Source organism: Dermacentor albipictus, chromosome 7 (genome assembly GCF_038994185.2).
Source record: "Dermacentor albipictus isolate Rhodes 1998 colony chromosome 7, USDA_Dalb.pri_finalv2, whole genome shotgun sequence".
NCBI classification, from domain to species: Eukaryota; Metazoa; Arthropoda; class Arachnida; order Ixodida; family Ixodidae; genus Dermacentor; species Dermacentor albipictus.
In genome coordinates, this window is record NC_091827.1 from 69,089,588 (window position 1) to 69,108,900 (window position 19,313).

Sequence of the window (19,313 nt, forward strand, 5' to 3'; positions counted from 1 at the left end):
TACTGAGCTGCTGTTATAATTTTGTGTTTTTCTTCAAACTGCAAAAAGTTTCTAAGTATTACTTTTTCTAGTAGCTTAGAAAACACGGGTAAGATAGATATTGGCCTGTAATTCCCGAGCTGGTTTTTATCACCCTTTTTAAAGATAACTGTTACACGTGCAATCTGCATTTTACGAGGAAATACAGCGGTACTGACACAAAGGTTTAAGATATGCGTGATGTATGGTAAAATAAGGTCAAAAATATACCGTATAGGCTTTATCTGGAGGCCATCAATATCAATGGATGTGCTATTGTTTAGTTCGTGGAAGGCTGCCGTTACATCTGCTTCTTCAACCGGTTTGAGAAATATAGTGTCGCTTATATGAACGACATCACTGAGATTGTTATGCGGGACTTGATTTCTAGAAGCGCAAATAAAGTGCGTATTAAACGTATCTGCTAATTCTTTTCCAGTTATACTTACACCATCGATATTTAGCATATTTAATTCACCTGATTTGCTATTTCTCCCCAAAATTGCGTTTAGCCGCTTCCACATAATGTCGACACGACCACAAGTTGACGTGAATTGATTTGTGTAATAGGCGTTTCTGGCTTTCTTGAGCTCAGTATTCAAGCGGTTTCGATATTTTTTAAACGCTGTCAGATCACATTCAGCTCTCGATTTAATAAACTTATGATATAGGATGTTCTTTGTGTTTATCTTTGCCACCAACTCCGGTGTGACCCATGGTTTGCGACTGTGACGCCTTTGTTTTTTTGTTAATATTGGGAAACAGGCCTCGTAAATCGGCTTCAGAATACCTAAGAATACCTAAGTTGTACGGCAGCAACGGCGCTGGTAGCGGCATCTTGTGCCACGCAGCTTAATCAGAGACATGTCCAGGAATTTTAAAGGCACACTAAAGGCAAATAAGAAGTCGAGCTTTCGATGAACTCTAAGGCGTCGATGTCATCGCTAACGGAGCCTTAGTAATCGAGAAATTGAGGTAAACGCAGGACGCGATTAGAGACTCCCCCGGAACGTTCGACGAAAGCACTCGATCCTCATTCAAATTGCGTCTCTAGTAAGCAATACTCGGCGCAAAAAAAAAGAACAAAAAACGCCTTGTATTGTATTGTAAGACGAAATAAAATACTGCTTGTCGAGTTCTATTCTAGAACGTTGTTCAACTCAGTGCTGCATCTAGACTGGAGCGAAAGTCGACGGCAGCGCCGTCCCGCTGCAGGAACTTTCACGGCTCTCCATTGACAAATTGGAAATCTTGGAATTGAAATTGACATTGGAAATTCTTGAAAAGCGTAGCGCCCTATTCATCCAAGCGGCTTGGCGCTGTGCTCGACTTGTTAAACTGGAGGAAGAGCTTTGAATCGCGGATCGTGTGAGAACACGGGGACAGGGGAGGGTCGGACACGCTGAGACCTTTACTGGTGATAGGTTCCGAATGAGACGACACATGAGTAAGCTCGCCGAGGTGTGGTTACCGCACTGACGCGTATCAGTATAGGTAACGACAGACGTTGCGTCAGCAAGTTTTAGCCGCTTGTCTAGACCGAATTGACATGAAGTAGTCTAAATCGGCTTTTCTTGCGTGCTTTTATGTGTTCGTGTCGAACTTTTCAGCGGGGAAATTGAACAAGGACGAAATGGAGACCACACGTGGAGACCAGACATGGGTTAAAGGAAATAACAAAACACTAAATGCGCGCTTTGCAGTTTTATATAGGTCTGCAGTATACAGGTATAGACAATATTCTACTCGCCTTGGCGGTAGTGAGCTTGTGGTCCCAAAGAAACTTCCGGTCGCATGCCCTATTCGTCTATATTGTGCTGAGTGTAAGCGTGTTTTCAAGTTTGCTGTCAGCGTAGGAAACACCCCCGTTTTGGAATGAAAGAAACGCTTATCATGCCTATAGAGCACGGATATTGATTACTTTTCCGCGTATTACACGACAAAATTTATTTGTCTATTTGTGATCACCTGCAGATGAAAACTGTCGAAAATGTGCAGAGCTCCATTCTGCCGAACAACTCCGGCTCGCCATTTTCTCCCGTGATCGTTCTATACTTCTGTGCCGCATACCACAAAGCGTGTGTGTGTGTGTGTGTGTGTGTGTGTGTGTGTGTGTGTGTGTGTGTGTGTGTGCGCGCGTGTGTGTGTGTGTGTGTGTGTGTGTGTGTGTGTGTGTGTGTGTGTGTGTGCGCGTGTGTGTGTGTGTGTGTGTGTGTGTGTGTGTGTGTGTGTGTGTGTGTGTGTGTGTGTGTGTGTGTGTGTCGTACTCCGTACTCGGCGGGAAGGGGGGCCGAGTACGGCCCCCCTTCGGGGCCGTACTCGGGGGGCCGAATACTCACTACGCGTGCTCAGCTAGGTGTATTGTTCCGCGTCATTGTTCCTGATCCTGTCTTAAACTTTTTTTTTATGTCTTCCATTTTCCATTTACCCAAGTGTAGAACAGTCGGCCAAGAGGCGCGCTTCTTCGTGTGACCCTTCCTGTCGTTGAACATTCTTGTGCCCGTGTGTAAAGGCATTTATGTAACTAACTGAGACGCGTTCTACTTGCCGTGCTCCTTTGGAGCGGCACGCTGGAACTATGCTATCGCGTTTTTTTTTTTTTTAGCTGCGTCAAATAAAGAAAAAGATTGCTTCAGGCAGACATTGCGATTCTCACCCCTGAGCTAAATTACTCGATGAGGCGGGCATTACTTCAGCCAGAAATCAAAATGCCTTATTGGATAATTAATATGTAACTACTTAACTTTATTAACCAAATACGTTCCGGCATGTATTTCAATTTACGAAGTGTACCCGGTGAGTTCGCTAGGAGTAGGATATATCCGCTTGGACCGAATTTTCAGGTCTATGGACCAGTTTCCCGAGATATTTAAATTCTCAAAGTGTACGATGATATGCATTTGGCGTTCCAGTTACTTTAGTGCTTCAACGCATAAAACAGCGTTAAAAAAAATGGGGGGGGGGGGGGGGCAAGTGGTACAACGGTGCTTTTTTTTATTTTTTGTCGCAGGTTTGACTGTGCCTGCCTTGAAACCGGTGCCACACCCAGAATTCGTTCGACGTGCAAAGTCTGTAGCCATAATTCGTAGGTTGAAATATGGGCCGTAAAGCGATTAATTTTTAAAAAAGCTGATTAGTTCATTTGTGGTAATCATTCAATTAAGCATTTCGATCTCTCGTAAAGTAATGTTTAAAACTGTGCTGCCTGCCACAGCCAACCTGTAAAAAATTTGGCGCAGCTTAAAAAAGAAGAAAAAAAAAAGAAATGCTTGTAAAGTGAAGTCTTCCAAAATTGCTCTCGTAGCTGCTGCCATCGGTGCTGCTTGGTTTCGAAAGCGTATAATTCTTTCTCATATTTGTATATATATATATATATATATATATATATATATATATATATATATATATATATATATATATATATATATATATATATATATATATATATATATATATATATATATATATATATATATATATATATATATATATATATATATATATATTGTTTGTTCATTCAGCGGCGCGAAACTTTCCCGCTTCGCAGCCCGTATATATTTAGCAGCGTTCTATAGTCGCGCGCCAGCGCACGTACGGTGTGTGTGCCGGTGCGGACGTGCCTGCGTGGGGTTCCCGATCGAGCGCTCCGTTTCCGACGCGACGATCAAAAAACGTGGCGCGCGCGCTAATAACGTGAGACAGCTGCGGCGGCAGCGTCGAGAACGGAAGTGACGTAGTCTCGGGCTCGATCCGACGACACGGCGTCATCGCCGTGAGACCTCACCCCCCCCCCCTTCCCGTCCCCTCCTCCCTTTCGGTATGGGAGCCGATGCGTGCAGAAACTGTGCTGAAACTGAAAAAGGAAGCAAGCATGCTCGGGGCTCCCTGGCAGTCTGGCCGGAGAGCTAGCTTTAGCCCCCCTCACACACACATGAGAGGGACAGGGGGGGGGGGGGGGGGTCCCAATGCTAATAACAAGCCGGCAACGGAAATAGTCTCTTCCTGCGGAAGTTGACTCGCCGAGGAAAAAAGAGGGGGGTGTGTGAAAGAGAACGGATGCAGACCCCCTTCTCTTTCTATGCGTTCCTGTCGGCGCTGTACTGCGATATCCTCCTTCTCCTCCTCCTCCTCCTCTCTCTCTCTCTCTCTCTCTCTCTCCCGACTACGCTACTACTGTATTACTACTACTACGCACCGTACGCTCACCGTTGCCACCCCCCTCCCCATTTCCCCGCCACTACATTTCCGACACCGCGTACACGTACTACTACTACGCTACGCTTCACATTCCGTTATCGGATCTGCTTGGTCGACTATAGAGTCAGGTACAGGATGTGTGGGAAGTTGCCTTTCCTTTTTTGTGTGTGTGTCACGAGATCTATCGTTGGGTACCGATGTTAAGTTCCGAATGGGGGGCAACCACAGCCTACCTTATAGATCTCTCTCGCTCTCTCTCTCTCTCTCTCTCTTTGTGTCTCGGCAAGTGACGTTTGCCGAAGCATCAGACAATATGCAGTGCTCTGCTCTTGTACACTGGTCATTGTGAAGACAAAACGGTAACCTCTACACAACGATCCACCAATTTAGAAGGGCCTTAAGAGAGCGGAAATTCGTTTTCTTTCTTTTCTTTTTTCTCTTTTTCGCGGAACGCGCCGTGTCCCGCGTAGTTTCGTCGCCGACTGCATGTCGGAAACGAACTGCGCGCGTGCTCGCCGTCGTATAGTCGGATTACCGGTGCGTCACATAGGTAAGAGGAGCCTGCACTGCTCGGCGAAGGAGGAGCGGTCCCACCGACAAAAGAAGCCCCCAGCGGGTCTGCGGGACACGTAATGGACCGAGGGTCACCTACGCCTTACGCACTGTTACGCGCTTGCCGAAACCAGCAGCGCCTCATGTAAAAAAAAAAAAAAAGAAGAAAGAAAGAAAAAAAAAGTTGGTGATAGCGACGCTGAATGGCACGCCCTGAAATAGAAGCACGCGAAACAACCAGGATCTGACATGGAAACGGCTATACACGCGGTGAACTTGCGCAAGAAGGGTTTGTCGCGTAACGATGACGTAAATAATAGTGCGTAAGCGTGTGCACGTGGCATTGAGAACGCGAGAACGTGAGAAAGAACCGAGTTGAGAAAACGTCCCTCAAGCGCTAGCAAAGTGCGTGCGTGGTGTCGCCGAACAATGTAGTACAGTCACATATTAAAGAACTGTAAATTATTTCGTGAAGGTTATACGAGTACACGTGACGAAGGCTCGGGGTTCTCCGGAGCACTGCAACGGCTACACCGTGGACTTGTCGAACTCACGGTGCCAGCGAACGTAAGCGCCTTTCTAGCGCAAATAAAGGGTGCGGAGTGGATGGAGCAGATTTGGTCTTCATTTCTAGCTCAGAGATAGTTTTCGCGTGATGTGACGGACGCAGCTTGTCACCGTGCTAGCACCCGAACATGGCGGCCACGATGACGTCAATGCACCATATTCATCGCGCCTACATTTTTTTTTTCTTGACAGCGATGATTTTTTTGCCGGATTATCACTGTATTCGACTCGTCGCTTGGCGCAAGACGCGCGTGTAGGGCCTTCTGGTTCCTTGCTTATGCAGCATCTTCGTCGTGCTGTTAATATTTGGGGTTTTACGTGCCAAAACCACTTTCTGATTATGAGGCACGCCGTAGTGGAGGACTCCGGAAATTTTGACCACCTGGGGTTCTTTAACGTGCACCTAAATCTAAGCACACGGGTGTTTTCGCATTTCGCCCCCATCGAAATGCGGCCGCCGTGGCCGGGATTCGATCCCGCGACCTCGTGCTCAGCAGCCCAACACCATAGCCACTGAGCTTCGTCGTGCTGTTGGCCCAAGATTGCGGCACGCCGCCGGCTTTCGTATGCCGCATCCTTACGCATCCTTGCATCCTTACGCATCCTTGTGTGTGTCGTTTTAACCGAGCCGAAATTTCATTGTTTCACCCGTCCGCGCTAAATTTGTGATGTGTGTGTGTGTGTTTCCCGTTATTCGTGTCTCGCCGTACGAATGAACACAAGTTTCCAGACGCCGCGAAGTTCGCTCCGTGGGTGAGCTGTGTCGCCGTGTGCGCACGCAAGACTCGCGCATCGCGCCCTGCCGCAGGTGCTGCACTGTCGCGCGCCCGAAACCGATGACATGTTTTCATCCACTCAAAAAGAAAAAGAAAAGTGGAATAAAGGAATCGAGCGTGCACGCCTTCCTTCTCCCCTGCGTTCTCTCCCTCATCTATTCGACGGTGCTGCTGCCGTCGCTGCGTTGAGGGCGAGAGGGAGGGGGAAGGGGGGGGGAGAACGCAGCTGCTCGCTTCGGCTCACGCACGGCACATCTTGCACGTAGCGCAGCTCCGTTGGCTGCTGCCGCGTATACGAGCCCGCGTCACACCACACCCGTCAAAGAAAGCTAGAAAGAAAAAAGAATGGCAAGTGGCGGCGGGAACCGCTGCTGCTGCTGCGCAGAAGGACGCTCGTCGCACAGCCAAATGCATCAGCGGAAAGAGAGGTTGAGAGGGAAAGGAGAATACGTACGAGGAAGAGAGAGAGAGAGACTGAGGTGGTTCCAGAGAATGGCCGTGCCCAGTCGTCGCCTCGCTTCCCTTCCACCAACCCGCGTAACTCCCTCGCAAGACCGTTGCTAGTCTGGCTGCTGCTGCGGCTGGCCGCTTGAATGGATGAACGAGGAACGGATGAATGGACGCCAACGACGCGCGCGCGCGCACAGCTGATGGTGCGCCGAGGAGAGGAGGAGGAGGAGAGCGTAGAAGCGGCGGATGGAACGAACGAACGTCGACGAAGCCGGCTCCGCGCGGTATGAAAACAACAGCCACTCTTGGGCTGTGGCGATCGCGGCGAATAGGCTACGCTTCCGTAATGATATGCTACTGTATACTAACTACTACTACTACTACTACTACTACTACTACTACTACTACTACTACTACAACTACTAGCGGTTAAACTGTGTGCTCTATCCGATTTCGCTTCTAGGACGATTCGTCCAGCAGGTGAAACAGACGGCCACTTCGGGTAGGGCGTGGTTGACCCCGTCGCCTCCTCACGAAGCTTCGCCAGCGGGGAACAGACAACTTTTGAAATCCGTTCGATGCATACTGCATACTATATTGCCTTTCTTTTACAAAGTTCCCCTATATGGCCCATTGTTCACGAGACAATACGCTGTTACACGGAAACCTATGCGCTATGACTTTTTGCCATTAGAACTGCTAATGACTCACGAAGAGGTGGCTATTTTTTGTTTTATTTTTTTGTCACAACGCAATACGCTTAAATTTGGTGCCAGAGCGGAGAGCGACGCAATCATTTCACTTTGCGTGGGGCGGCAAAATCGCATTCGGACGTGGCCGCCTCGCTTGCGCCTCCTTCGCTCGGTTCGTTGTCGGCGGGGCGATCAGCTGTCAAGGCCCCTCTTTGTGGCTGCGATTGTGCCATCACCACATCCGTCTCTCTAGAAGACGAGAGGCGATCGCGAGCCTACGCGTCCGTGAAGCCTCTGCGTCCGGGATGTGTCCGGGCGCGCTCGTCGGCGCGTATTTGTGCAGCCGGCGCGAAAAGCTTGCGGGATACGAGATCCGCAATAGAGACTTTTAGCTTGTACGCTACTCCGGTAAACGGGAGCGGTTTGGGCGGATTACCGGATGGTCGGGGCGTAAACGTGAGCGGTGAAGCCGCCTGGTGTTGTAGAGCTCAACAAGACAAACGCATAGCTAAAACTGATATAACTCACCATATCCTGCTTCGCCACTCGTGCAAATTTTTCGCAGCGGCGTAATTGTGAACACGATTACGCCACTGTCGAAAATTTACGCCAGCAGCTAAGCAGAATATAGTAATTAGCTCTGTATTTGTGTGGTTGAGCTTTGCGCCACCAGTTGGCGCCACCAATCTGGCCGCTCACCTTGACGCCCCCGCTAAACCGGAAAACCGCCCGCGCTTGCCCGAATACCGGACACGCTAAAGGTCTCTATTATAAGGAAGTTACCGGAGTCCGGGTTACTGGATTCGTGGACTGCAGTAGCGTTGTAATCTATTGGTTAGGAAAAACGCGAAGAGCACAAGAGACAATGGAAGATAACAGTCTCAGGACGTCGGTTAGCGAGATCTTGCGACGCTTTGCCCAACGACGATGTGTTAGAGACGTGTTTGTCACATAGCTGAAGGGGAGGGGAGTAGGGCGAGGGGGGAGGCTGTTGTCGATGCGCACTATAAGGAAAACAAAAATGCTGCAAGTTGACGATTACGTCGCTACCGAAGCTTCGCACCAGCAGCTAGTCAGAATATACTCGGCTGCTGAAATAACAGCGCATTGTGTCGTCACTGGTTAAACTCGGCACCATGAGGTGGCGCCACCAACCCGGCCGTTCACGTTTGCGTCTCCTCTGGGCGACCGGGTGTAGCGCAGAGGGCAATGCATTTGTGCGGACAAGTTGTAATTCGCTATATTCGAATTTCGTTCAACCCAGGGTTTGTTTGCCTTTTCCCGTTTTTTTTCTTTTTCTTTTTTTTTCTTTTTTTGCTTGGAGCAAGTAAAACTGTGCGACAACATGCTGGTCGCGCGCACTATATACTACAGTCACAAAGCTTCAGTCTCACGGCCAGCGCCCAGGACCAAGAAGTAGTCAGTTTCTTCTTTTTTTTTTCAAATTACGCTGAGATTGCGAGATATATATATATATATATATATATATATATATATATATAAACACACAACCTTTTAACGATATGCCGAAGATGTTAAGCCTGGCTGATCGCCTGGCATGCTCCACCTGCTTGGTGATAGTTATAACATATACAGTGATCACGTAAACGCCGAGATAGAATAAAGGGCTCTGATAGAAGTATATGCCTGTCAATCACGTGTGTACCGTTCGAGGTTTCAACACCTGTACTCCCCACTACCCAGGCGGCACAGATGGCAGGCAGCGTTATACGGCAACGCCGATGCCTGATCTGCTGTGTGTACGAAATCGTGTTGGATTGGATACACTTTATTAAAGGTCCTGCCGGACGCACGCAGACTCTGAGGAACAACACACGTGATCGGCTTAGCGCGCCGGATAAAATGACGTCACGGGTTGTGCAGGAATCCGTGGAAGGCGAGCTCTTGTTGGAGTAGTTTTGCACGTATGTGGGCCAGTCGTCGTCATGCTATTTTAAAAGCTCCTCAGTGTTTTCGTGGTCTGTATTAAGTTTTTTCATGTAGGATGGATGGATGTTATGAGTGTCCCCTTTGGAACGGGGCGGTGGGTTGCGCCACCAAGCTCTTGCTATTATGCTGCCTAATGTCCTACCTAGGTTAAAAAAGAGAAAAAAAAGAAAGAAACACGATGAATTTCCATAAGCAAGTTTTCTGACCCCCTATTGTGAACTTTGTTTTATTGCGTTTCCCTATACTTTTCTTCCACCAATCTTCTTATCATGCATGGTCTTTAATCATGTACCAATCTTTAACCACGTATGCAAGGGAGACCCACCATGTATAATAGGTCATCCTTGCAGATATGTCAAATAACATTGCGAACGAAGTTGGTTCTACAAAATAAATACAGGACGGCGATTTCTTTATATGTAGTGGCGGAGTTCACAAAGCTTTTCGTTCGTTGTAAGTGCTCTTTGCCATTCGCCGACCGCTTTCAGTGACATCTACACCGCCAATTATACTGGCGGCAATATTGTCTTGCGAACAATCCTGCCGTATGAAAAAGCCTTTCTTGAACGTGGGCTCAGTTTCTCGTGCGCGGGGAACGCGCTACAGAACGTCGAAATGTTAAACCTTCGCTGTTGCCGTCCATGTGCGACATTTTTGGTTTACTGTGTAAAACGAGGAAAAAGAACGAAAATAATACTAACATTAGTAACAATAGTAAATTTTTTTTTCCTGATGCAATTGAGGCATGGAACGGCCTTCCGAAAGGTGGGGTCAATACAAATGATGTTTCTGTATTCATGCGTTTACTTGGTGTGCATTTATGTCATTAATTCTTATGATTAGTTTGAGCTTCAGCTATGGTCTTGTTGTTTGGTTTGGTTTGGTTGTTTTGTCTTGCTGATTTTATACACATACGTGTATAAGTGTGCGTGTATGTGTAAACTTATGTATGCAGAATGTTCTACCTCCCTGTAATGACCCTCAAGAGAGGGCTAACAGTATCTCTAAATTTAAAAAAAGGAAATAAAAATAACAGTGAAGTACGAAAAAGAAAAGTCCCAGGAAAAGTATAGGCCATCGAAGGGCCGGCTATACTTATAGTCGAAAATAAGCTCCAGTGAGTAAGTCTTGTACGCAAACAAAAAAAAAGAAAGTCGACGATAAAGATAACGGATGGAATGAAGCGTCGCATAACTTCTATCCAACGTGCATTGTCAGAACGCGCTGTATCGTCTGTACGTAAAAGTCTATTCGCAGGATGCGTTGCCAGGAAAGTCGCTATCTTTACAGTTACATTAGGGGGAAAAAAAAAAGATCTCGCGCACAGTATAAAGTGATAAAAAAATGTTGCGCATCAAAAATATTGTGCTGGTATACGAATAAACGTGTACCAAGCTAATTAAGTAGCGCACTCACCACTGACCCGTCTTTCGAAAGAGACTGCACAAGGCCACCATCCGTTACCAAGTCACGAGTTGCTGTGACAGCGTGCCCGTACCTTTTATGTGCAACCACGCAACGTGGCGGTTGCGTGGAGACAAGCCGACGGCTTGTCCGAATCCCACGGTGTCCACCAAAAGAACGTCTGTCGAGAATTCGTATCTGGGTCGCAATTGTATTCGCTGCCGACGCACGCAGCAGTTCTCAGCAGTTCTTGAGGCAGTTCTCACTGCATCGCATGCTCCTCTGCGTGTGTGCGAATCGTGGGAACATAGGACACCTTAGTAGAGAGAGAGAGAGAGCGATGCGTGTGGCCGGTTAATCGCGGGAAGTGCGGGAGGAAGCGTTGCGACAACAACCTTGTAGATATTGTTCGTGCATGTTTGCGCTGTCGTTGAGCGAGGGAGCGCAATGTTCCCGTTACGAGGATCGCGTGCATGCATACACTACACGTATAGGTGCCGAGCGATTCGAGCGCGATACACTCAATGCGCATTGGCTGCCGGCGCTAGGGAAACCGGACTGAGATGCATTGGGGGTATACGACGAGGGCGAGAGACACATGCGAGCCCCCCCCCCCCCCCCCTCCCCAGCGTTTCAGTGAGGCGGCGCAACAAGCGCCGGCAGCCACTCGCTCCGTGTAATTGCGGTTGTCATAGCTGGGCACTTAGGTACATGCGGCCTCAAAAGTTTAGAAACCGACTGCACGCGTGACCGGACCTGACCTTTAGGCCGCGTGTGCGACGAGCTAGGACAGGACCCGCGGCTGTCTGCCCTCGTTTCGTGGCTCTAAAGGCGCGTAGATTTGGAAACGCATAAGGGTAGACCTCGTTTCTCCCGAGAACCCGCCGTGGTGGCTCAGTGGCTATGGTGTTGGGCTGCTGAGCACGAGGTCGCGGGATCGAATCCCGGCCACGGCGGCCGCATTACGGTGGGGGCGAAATGCGAAAACACCCGTGTACTTAGATTTAGGTGCACGTTAAAGAACCCCAGGTGGTCGAAATTTCCGGAGTCCCCCACTACGGCGTGCCTCATAATCAGAAAGTGGTTTTGGCACGTAAAAACCCCATAATTTATTATTTTTCTCCTGAGAAGCGCGGTGCGCCGGCCTGTTCTGCCTCGGAAACAAGAAGAGCCCGATTATACGTATCGCGTCACTCGCCGAGTGTGACTTGGAAACTTTGTTTGACAAAGACTATCTCCGGTAGGTCACGGAGAACGTCCTCTCCACTTGAGCTACCAATGCTGCCGTACAGCTCAATTGATATGGTAGCTGTTTGGGCGAGTTGGCACACAGTATTGACCTTGACCAGTATTAACAAGGTCAATGTTCATAACCTCCTATATGAACATTGACCTTGTTATACGTAGCGCACGATAAGCGAGGGCGAAAAATGATATGGAGCTACGGGGCGGGGCGGGGGGTCAGGGGGCACGTAGAATGAGGGCAGGCCAGGGTGTTTCTCTCTCTCTCTCTCTCTCTCTCTCTCTCTCGTCTCTGTTCATCGTGCGTTACGTATATGCAGATAGTTGGCATAGAGCATCGCAAGCCTAATGGGAAAGATGTGGGTCGGACCCCCACCGGCGACACTGTGCCTTTCCGTCTACTTTCATTTCCCCCTATTCTCTAGTAGCTCTGCGTATCGATTAAATAGAGCATTTTATAGTTCCCTATGCTTTCTTTCCATGGTTTCATTGTCTTTTGGCTCGATGTGGCCGTTGCTGACAAAAAAATAAAATAACAAGAATCGAGCCTCTCCGTTGTTACGCCAGATTCTTCTATCCCTCATGCGGATAAGAGCGATACCAGGCGGCCGTTCTGACTTCGACAAACAGGCATTGAGACACACGGGGCGGCGTATATGGCTCACGGGGGGCACACAGACTCACACTCGCCGCGCACACATTTCACGGGCGTTAATCAGAACGGGAGTGAGTGCCGATGAACTTGAGTGCACGTGAACACGAACAGGAGCGAGTGCCTGTTAACGTGAGTATGTATACGAACTAAAGTCAGCGACGGGCGATTTTTTCGAGTGCGCGGTTGACTGTAGGCGAGCGTGAGTGGGCGTGAATGTGTGTGCTAGCGAGTGTGTGTGCTAGCGGGTGTACAGTTGACCAAAAAAGTTTGCGGACCAAGAGACCTGACAAAAAGCGGAATATCTCCGCAGCCTCCAAATGCAGCCTGGTATTCACATTTCCAGCCTTTACTGGTATATGCGAACAACATCGTGATGTACGGTTTTACTGGCTACTTTTAAAGGCTGCTCGTATATTTAGCGTTTTCTGAGACCCCGTGGTCCGTAAACTTTTTTGGTCGACTGTACGTGGGAGTCTGAGTGGGCACGTGGTCAGCCAAAACATTCGGTAGGGGGAGCATCCGCTCATTATGCCGCCATAAGGCACCGAGATACGTGACGTCGAGCGGGCGTATAACGACGTCATGATCACGTGACGTGAGCGCATGCGCATGTCATATCAGCAGTTATCGGGAAGATTCGATCGGAGACGCGTCCGCCGCGCCCCTTGCCGAACAGTACTCAGCGGCGATGTTGATTCGGCAGATAGATACTCGCGGCTAATCTGCGTTCGCTCGCGTCTCTGTCGAGATCGCACGAGGCAGTGTTTATCGGGAACCGGTGGCCCCGAAACGGCGACGTTTTCTCATTGCGAAAGGCTGTGGACACACCTGCACGGCCGCCATTGACAATGGCCGCTCGCAGACAATCCCTTCGACACCGTACGATTCAGACAAGTGATAAGAGTTACCGCACAGTCGACTGGACGAAAGGGGGAGGAGGAGGGGCGAGATAACTATAGCCCAATTTGACCATGACTTCCGAGATACCTGCGCGCGCGATATCTGAGGACATGTTTTGAGAGAACTAGCATCACCGCCAGAAAAGGTAACAAGAAGTAGGAGAGTAAATGAAACGCGCATGTAAACCCCGAAAACGTAGAACATTGAATATTGAGTGTTTTCTCTCTACTAGTTGTTTCCCAAGGAACGTACCCCCCTTCCCCACTTTCTTTTTTTTTTTTCTCCGTGGAATTCCCTCTCATCTTCCGTTGAATGGTTCGATGATGGATAACATGTGACGTGATGCAAATCATGCGGCATGACGTCAGTTACACGGCTCGCGATTTCCGTCGTTCGAGAGCAGCATAAAATTGCGACGCGCATCAACTTATACTGCACGCTTCAAAGCATTCCTGTCGTAGCTTTCGCCGACAGGATGAGTAATAACGCAAGGCTTTACCAGTAAGCTCCTGAGCGAATACCAGCGCGAGGTAGCAGAAGGCAAACTTCCTGCCCTCCCTCGCGGGCACCGCCCCCCCCCCCCCCCCCTCTTTCCTCTGTGTGTCCCAGTGCCAGCCTTTCTGTATTGCCGACAACACGCTAGCAGCACCAGCTGCCGCCGCTGCTTGCAGGGTGTTGAAGTGTCGAATGGCGCAAAAAAAAGCAGGAAACGGTACTTTTTCTGTTCTTTTTGCTCTTTTATCTCTTCTTTTTTTCCACGTTTATAGTTTTCTATCGCTATGTGGGCCACGGTGAACTCTTGGAGGCGAGGGCGAGGGAAGGCGGAGTGGGGGAGAGGTTGCAACGTATGCAAGGAGGTGGGTCGGAGATATAGCGGTGCACGTCTGGACGTTTCGGCGCATTCCGTTGCCTCGCCGACGGAAGCGGCGGCAGGGCCCGGAGTACGAGGGGCAAAAACGCAGAAGAAAAAAAAATTTAGAAGAAGAAGTGTCAGTAGTAGACGGGCGGGGGCGCCCGAGTATCTTGCGACGGCGGCAGAAGCAGTTCCCCGGGGTACGACTCCTACCTCCCCCCCCCCCCCCCCCCTTACCCCACCTCCTCCTAACTCCTCTATTCCACGAGATCCTCGCTCACGTGACGCTTCTTCCTACGCGGCAGTGGTGGCGTGGGCGGAGGAGGCACGGGAGCAGGCACGTCCTCAAGCCGCGCCGCGTGATTTCGCCCGCCGCCGTTCGGGGCGCTGCGGTTTCGGTTGTGCCGCGAACGAAACATTCCGAAAAGGAGGGAGGGGGGCAACCGGCATCGTCTCTCTATTAGCCCCGAGAACGAACACGAGCGGCGCTGCGAGCGCCGCTCGCGTGACGTCAGGGCACGGACTCGCGCCTGTCGTCTGCTACAGTTCGTGCGTTGTACGGGCGCTTTCTGCGGTGTTTTCGTTTGTTCGCCCTCGTTCTCTCTGCTTGTATACTTATGGTGGTCGTCTCAAATATATTTTTATGACGTCTTCCTTTGCGAACATTTATTCAAAGAGCTAATTTCTTAGACAACAATGCAGCTCTCGAAGGCAACGCTACAGTGCCAGCCGAAGCGACGCAGACCAGCCCATTGCGGGTTTTTCATACGCGGATAGACAATCGCAAAAGCATAGCCTATAGGAATCCAGTTATGATACCATACCTGCCGCGGTGCAACAAGTATGTCACAAAGCTGGCTATATATGACTTCTACTGCAGTTACGTTGATTTTATTCCGCTAAAACAGGTTTGCTCACGACGAGTAGTTCATGGTATAATATCGAAATTTTGCATTTCCTCACAGAAACGCTCGGCAGTAGCACGGTGACTTAACTAATACTGGAGCTTAGATTCTACACGCCTCACTTGCTTCTTTAACTGCTTGTCAACATTAGGTGGTTCTTCACGTGTTTATTTTTTTTAAGCGGCGGAAATTTGAAGTAAAGTTAATGAAGGCTTACAGCTATTTACAGAGTACAAATAGGAATGTACCAATATATATTCCCCTTTCCGTACTATACGTTCAACTCACCTCTTTAGAGCGCGTTTGTTAATGATTAATAATGCATGTTATGTTCCTCTTTTTTTGTCTATATTACCAAGTGTATATCGTTTATTTATTTCAATGCCGCAGTGTGTTTTGCATTGTTATCGTGGAAATATTTCATTGTGCTTTCATACATTGTATAACTGCAATGTTTTATGGCCACTATACAGATGTAATTTATATGGCGCTTGATGTGTTACCCCATGCAGCCATATTGTACCTAAGAGGGTGAGATTACCTCAAGCCGCGTCTGTGCGGCTTTTTTCCCTCATCCACCTCCATTTACCACTCCTCTGTACATGTGTGTGTGTAAATGGAAATTAATAAATCAAATCAAATCAAACTCACTTGAGAAATTTACTGGTGCTTGTTGCTTGAGGAATATACATGACGGATTTGTTTGGCAAACTGACACAGGCTGCTCGGCCCAATTTTTTTAGTGAAGTATGCCTGCTGGACCACATAGCTGGAGCCAGAAAGCAGTCGAAGCGTCAATGACTAGTAGTGTGGGACATATTGAAGATATCGAAATTCCCCCTGTGGAGGGTCAGAAATCAAGTGAAAGTATATGCAAGGCTTGTGGTGCTTTCTTTATGAATGTTTGCGATTGGATTGGAGCAAACTTAAATTAGCCTGCAAGGTTCTCTTTTAAGTACCGACGAAGCGAATAGTTATCCGTTTGTATAATTAAATAACGCTGATTCGAGACATGGTGAGACAGAAGGTGCTTGAATTTTCCTTTTGTAGGCAATCTAAGCTGCGTAGTAGTAGCTCGAGAATACTTTAGCCATTCCAGTTGGCACTGTAAAAAAATGCTTTATGGTTTTAATTCGAAGTTGAAGTGAACTGATGGGTTTCGCGAACATAGCGTGCCTCGCCATACGGACAGTCGATTGCTACCGTCACGTGATCAGGGGTGTGCCATATTGTCGATAAAGGCTACTGAGGGCCACTATGATACATTTCATCACTTTCAATTGAGTGGCTGTCGATCTAAACAACGAAACTTTTCTCTCAGGTGATTGCTACTATGGTGTTTGTGAATTAACTATGTAAATACTCTACATGACACACCGTCGTGTTAGCAGCCATGAGCAATTCGTTTTTTGGAGGCCTGTTTCAGAGGGGGATGAAAGTAGCAGCAAACATTTTCATAAGAAATGCGCGCCTAACTATTCTTTTACGCATTAATGAATGGCCATATTTGAATAGAACAACACACCAGAGTAATAGGAATCATGATGACAGCTTCGCTGGGCAGTGTCTTTCTGACATCGGATAACATGTTGACGCCAATTACCAAATTTTTCTTCCACGTAAAATGCAATACCTCTCATAGCTAAATACTAAAGGAATGTTAAGTGTTTAGCGAAGCATCATACACAACTTCGCGCGTTGAATTTGCAGATATTCTTTTTTTAGTCAAAATTTACCGATAGACACGGCGCATATATGCATTGCAAAAACTTGTAGACCCCTTTAACGCTACTTAGCTTGCGATATCCAAGTCGCAAAGTTTCTCGACTCACACGCTTTTGAAGAAGAAACTGTGGTTAAGGTATTGCAGCTGAAAGAAGCCGCCTTATTCTTCAATACGTACGGCTCGAGCCACCTATACCCCAAGTATCACGAAGGGAACGAGCGCGCGCGGCAGCCGAGCGAGCCGGAGCGAGCGGCGTCCTGGCCGTGACGTCACTCGCAAGAGGGCGCCATTCCTCTTTCTCGGGGCTAATACAGCCGCGTCGTGCCCACGCCTTGCCGTTCGAGTTAGTCCCGTGTGTGTGTGTGTGTGCGCGCGCGTCGAGAGAGATGGTGAGAAAAAAAAAAAGAAACTTTAACGAGAGAAAAGGTGGAGAGGTCTGCCCGAGTGATCCGACACGAGTCTGCTCCTCCGCGCTAAGGAACGACAGATATTGCCGGGTGGGGAAGATGATGGCGAATAATGTGACGAAGGTGAGGAAAGGGAAATGGAGAAAGGGAGGAAAGGGAGACCTGGTTGAGATTAATGTGTGGATAAGTGAAGTTGGGCACGCTGTGGTGTGATATGCAGAAGTGGGAGTTCTAGTAAACGGAATGAGTGCCCTGGCAAGACAGACGTTGTCGGGGACGGCAGGGCTATCAGAGGCAGTTTGATGATTTACCATGTTTGGAGGCATAGGACGGATACGGTCTGTTCACGCAACGCAGCATCAGTTGGCTATCGCCGGGAATGAGCCTAGGTGGCCCTGCAATGGGGAGCATTGAGGAAGCTCGGTGACGCTCTTGCCTGGAATACCGCCGCGAGGCTGCTCTAAACGTAAGATATTGCGGACGCCAGGTCAGTTGAGCCGTGAGAAAGTACAATTTAGAAACCGTCGGGGGACGATTTGTCAGCGGCGCGACGTCAACCTGCTTGAGATCCTGGATATGTTTATCATGCCAACGTGTGTCTCGGCAGCAAGACAAAGTCGGCGCCGATGGAGGTGACCAGAATGGCACGACGATGTTTCTTGGCTTCTTTCATTTGCTCACGCCTCCGAATCCTGTGCTGCTCATGTTTTGTCGGCGTCGGTGCTCAAGCCGCCTGAGTATACTTCGACGCGGCGCTCAGATTGCAGAAGCAACGTATCTCTTTAAAGAAAAGAAGAAAAGAAAGCAAGAACTACAGTCTTGCGATATGCCTGCACCACTTTCATGTTGCGCACTGCGGCCGTATTTGTGTGTCGGTATTCCCTGTACTTTTTTGTCTTTTAGGCAAAGAGAACGTGTGCTATATATATAATACATGTATAGTTGTGTCGCAGGCTGTCCGCATATTTCTTATTTTCCGCGCTGTATACGCTACCGTGCTGTGCTTTCGGGACATCTGCGTGAGGGTGGACAGCAGCATCACGTTCGCTACCGGCATGCTTGCCGCAAAGAACAGAGTAAGGGAGAGAGGGATTGAAACGACAGAGAGAGAGAGAGCGATTAAAACGAGAGAGAAAGAGAGAGTGAGGAAGAGAGAGGGGTCCCTCTGCTTCCGTTTTCGTCCGAGGTATGTCGGCGACCTTCGGTACGAGATGCGGTGGTAACTTGTGTTTCATCCTTCCGTGAAGTCCAAGGGCACCGTTTCGGCATGGCCGCCCCGCCCTCCTTCTAATCCCCCTCGCCGCCCCCCCTCCCCCACTCCCACCCTTTCGCCTCCCTGGTGCATTCCCTCATTTCCCGTGCGCGCCGATTTCTGCACCTAGTTACATGCAGTGAAAGTCGGATCGCACGATTTTCAGAAGCTCGATCCGGGAAACGGCCTGTGTACTGTGCTACACTGTCCCATCGTGGCCATGTTTTGCGCCGCTAAATCTATCCGGGATTGCAAAGCTGGCCGATGCTGGAATGGTTGGTTTATCGGGTGTACGGAGAAGGAATGCAAGGAGAAGAAAGACGGAAACCCATGTTGAGACGAGCAAAGGTGAAAGGCATTTCATAGCAAAGATAACTGCACGAGCGCACTATGTATGTGATTACCTTTCGTCGTGGCCTTCGAGATCGCGCTTGAAAGACGAGTGCAGTCTCGGAGGCCACGCTTCCGTCCATCGGAATCGGTGTCACGCACGGGATTGGGTAGCTCGCACCGAGCGCAGAAACAAAAAAAAATATCGACAGTTTTGCGCTCTCGGCAAATAGTCGTCAGTGCGTAGAAATAAAACTTAGGAAGTACGTTTACCCTGGTATTCGTTGTTCCTCGCGTCAATGTACTCACCCGAGTCTGAGCGAACCAGGAGGTTGGCATACTCGTTAAATAGATAAATGGGTGCCCATAGTGATGAAACGTCCTTGATATGCGTACTTAGGAACACGCGGGAGAGAGAGAGGCTCTTTAATGAATCC

The 19,313-nt window shown here is 48.9% G+C and overlaps 1 protein-coding gene across 8 annotated transcripts in view; it reads left to right on the top strand.

Annotated features, from left to right (window-relative positions):
* Spred (Sprouty-related protein with EVH-1 domain) overlaps positions 1-19,313 on the top strand; it is a 213,667-nt gene that overhangs the window by 165,603 nt on the left and 28,751 nt on the right. The window contains exon 2 of one of the 8 annotated variants that reach the window (XM_070522344.1): positions 3,029-3,103. The exons of the other annotated variants lie outside the window; for them this stretch is intronic. Within the exon in view, the coding sequence (XP_070378445.1) occupies positions 3,029-3,103 (75 nt within the window). The remainder of the gene's footprint in view (positions 1-3,028; positions 3,104-19,313) is intronic. 8 annotated transcript variants of the gene reach the window in all.